The sequence below is a fragment of the Bremia lactucae genome, linkage group LG11 (genome assembly GCF_004359215.1).
Source record: "Bremia lactucae strain SF5 linkage group LG11, whole genome shotgun sequence".
NCBI classification, from domain to species: Eukaryota; Oomycota; class Peronosporomycetes; order Peronosporales; family Peronosporaceae; genus Bremia; species Bremia lactucae.
This window is the reverse complement of record NC_090620.1, coordinates 3,413,108-3,415,447: the sequence shown is the minus strand read 5'-3', so window position 1 is coordinate 3,415,447 and position 2,340 is coordinate 3,413,108. Positions and strand designations below refer to the sequence as shown.

The 2,340-nt window shown below is 40.2% G+C and overlaps 1 protein-coding gene across 1 annotated transcript; it reads right to left on the bottom strand.

Annotated features, from left to right (window-relative positions):
- Window positions 1–881: 881 nt before the first annotated feature.
- Window positions 882–1,424, bottom strand: CCR75_004810 (uncharacterized protein; the record flags this gene model as incomplete). Its single annotated transcript, XM_067962896.1, has 1 exon — window positions 882–1,424. The coding sequence occupies one exon, from the start codon at window positions 1,422–1,424 to the stop codon at window positions 882–884; it is 543 nt and encodes a 180-aa protein (XP_067817176.1).
- Window positions 1,425–2,340: the final 916 nt, after the last annotated feature.

Here is a 2,340-nt window from a genome sequence, read left to right as displayed (position 1 = left end):
TTTGCACATTTATTATGGGTCACAAATGGGTCACCGCCAGATATAAATCTGGCGGCCAAAATCTATTTTAATTAGCTAGGGTAAGATTTTTAAATATAAATAATTTAATAAAGTTCAGTTCCCCTTTGATCTCAAAGCGTTGAGTGCCTTCCTAAGGCTGGCGCATTGATCTGTAAGAGATAAAAGCCTTTCTAAGGTATATCCTCTTGGGCACGAGTTCTTACTTGGTTCTACGAACCCCTGAATCCCTTGAACTAGGATTCATTAAGCTTTAATGCTTGTACGACTCCCTGAGTTGTTAAACCTATTAGTTCAATAGAACTAAGTGGCTCTCTGAGTACTGAAAGTCTTCCTCTGACTTTAGGAGCGAGGTAGCTCCGCTACACCTTCCTCGCAAGAATCCTGAACTTTTGCTTCGACCAAATTTGCTTTTGTTTTTAATTGAGTAGGCTGCGGCAAATCCCATATCTTGGCAGAAGTTAGATTGGTGCTGTTTTGGCTAAACCCACATAGCTGTAATTTCTACTAATGTGGAATGGCTTCATTAAGCATATCATTAGTTTCAAAGAAATATGCTATGGCTATGGCAGCGGCAATGTTTTATTTAAAGGAGAAAACGAATTTTTTTTCTAGTAGGTCCGCAAACTAGCAGGATATCAAGATATTTTTTTGAGCTTTAGATATTATGGATTGGCTCGGTAAACAAAACAAGAATATTTAATGACATAAAAACTACATTGCATATGAATTATCCAAAAAAATAAGCAAAGCATATAAAATTTTAAATGCCTCTGGCTTCCAAAACAGTAAGCAATTTCATTCACTCATATTAAGATGTGCCTGCAGCAGGCGCATCTCGGGATAAAATGTGGATGCACATTCTAACGCATCCAAATGGGACCGATCGAATCAATTTCGGCACCAGCAGTACCATGAAATCCAGCCAGTTTTTTTCCATTTTCAAAAGTGACTTTATCGTTCGTTTCAGTTCCGCCCCAGATGCTTCTGCCCTTGCTCGTCGTAATTTGGATGAACGAGATGCGCTTGCGCTTTTTCATCACTATTGCATGTACCTCAACGCGCGAGACGAATTCGCCGTCGAGTAAATTGAGTTCATACTTACCACCATGGCTTAAATAGGAAGTTCCAATGTGTAATGGTTCACGAAGCCTTTTAGTCGAAATTTGTTGGTAAATTATCGTCATACCATCGACGCGCCTTCCAGTATTGAGCCTAATGGTTGCAATTTGCTCATTCTGTGCTGGTTGGACACTAAAGGGTACACCGCCTGCTTGGGAACCATGTGTTAAGCCAAACTGGTAAGCAACTTGGCCAGTCGTGGCAAGGTTTCTTATATTTTCGGCATTGCTGCTGCCTGACAGAAGTACTACCGTCGCCATAATCTGATAAAAGAAGCTCACCATCCTTTTTCGAAAGACGGCAGATTCGTTAATGTCGTAATTGTGACGGCCACCGAAGTTATGGGAATTACTTAATCAGCTTGCATTCTACACAATGCATGGCAGGAACAGGCGTATGACAGATGTTGCGGTGTACTCATGAAAAATTACCTTGCGTGTAATCCCAGCTTATACAAAAGACATCAACTTTAAATTTAATTGAACGTCTCGAAATACGGAATTGCCTGTAGCGCGTCTATACCGGCTAATATTTGTCATTTACCCTAAATAAATGTGCGCAACATATGACATGAAGACTCGTTTTTACAAAAGACTTAAGAAATGCTCTCTTTGGTTAGCATCGTGAAGAGACGAGGTCATCATCGTAAGCAATGCACTCTATGACCAACAGTGTAACGAATTATACTGAATCAAAAAAGCTTCTATAGAGATGCTGGAACTCGATGCTTTGGTAGCCTCACATAAGAACAAGCCCTTCTACATTATACGAATAAGAATTAAAATCTACTCTTTCACGGCTAGCCAGCGTTCATGTATGCTATTTGACGGAGCTGCAGTGTTTATTAGCCTGCTGACAACAATTTTTATGTCCATAGTCAAGCCCAATGCGGGACCGAATTCAGCTGTAATTTCATTCCATCCTAGTTGGCGTACGCGTAATTAAGTTTCAGAAAAGCTATGCCATCGCTAAAAGAAGAGGTCAACACAATTATGATGTAATAAGAAGTTCCCTCATTGCTCTCGCTTATCAATTAGACGTACAAGTCCTTGCGGTGGAATGTTATATCTTGTCGTTGACCAACCACCATCTCCACAATTTACCCGAGCAGGCGATTCTTCCGTATAACAACAACTAAAAACAACAATCCTGCTACTTGATTTATGTTGATAATAATGTACAAGCCGGTAAAGGCATACC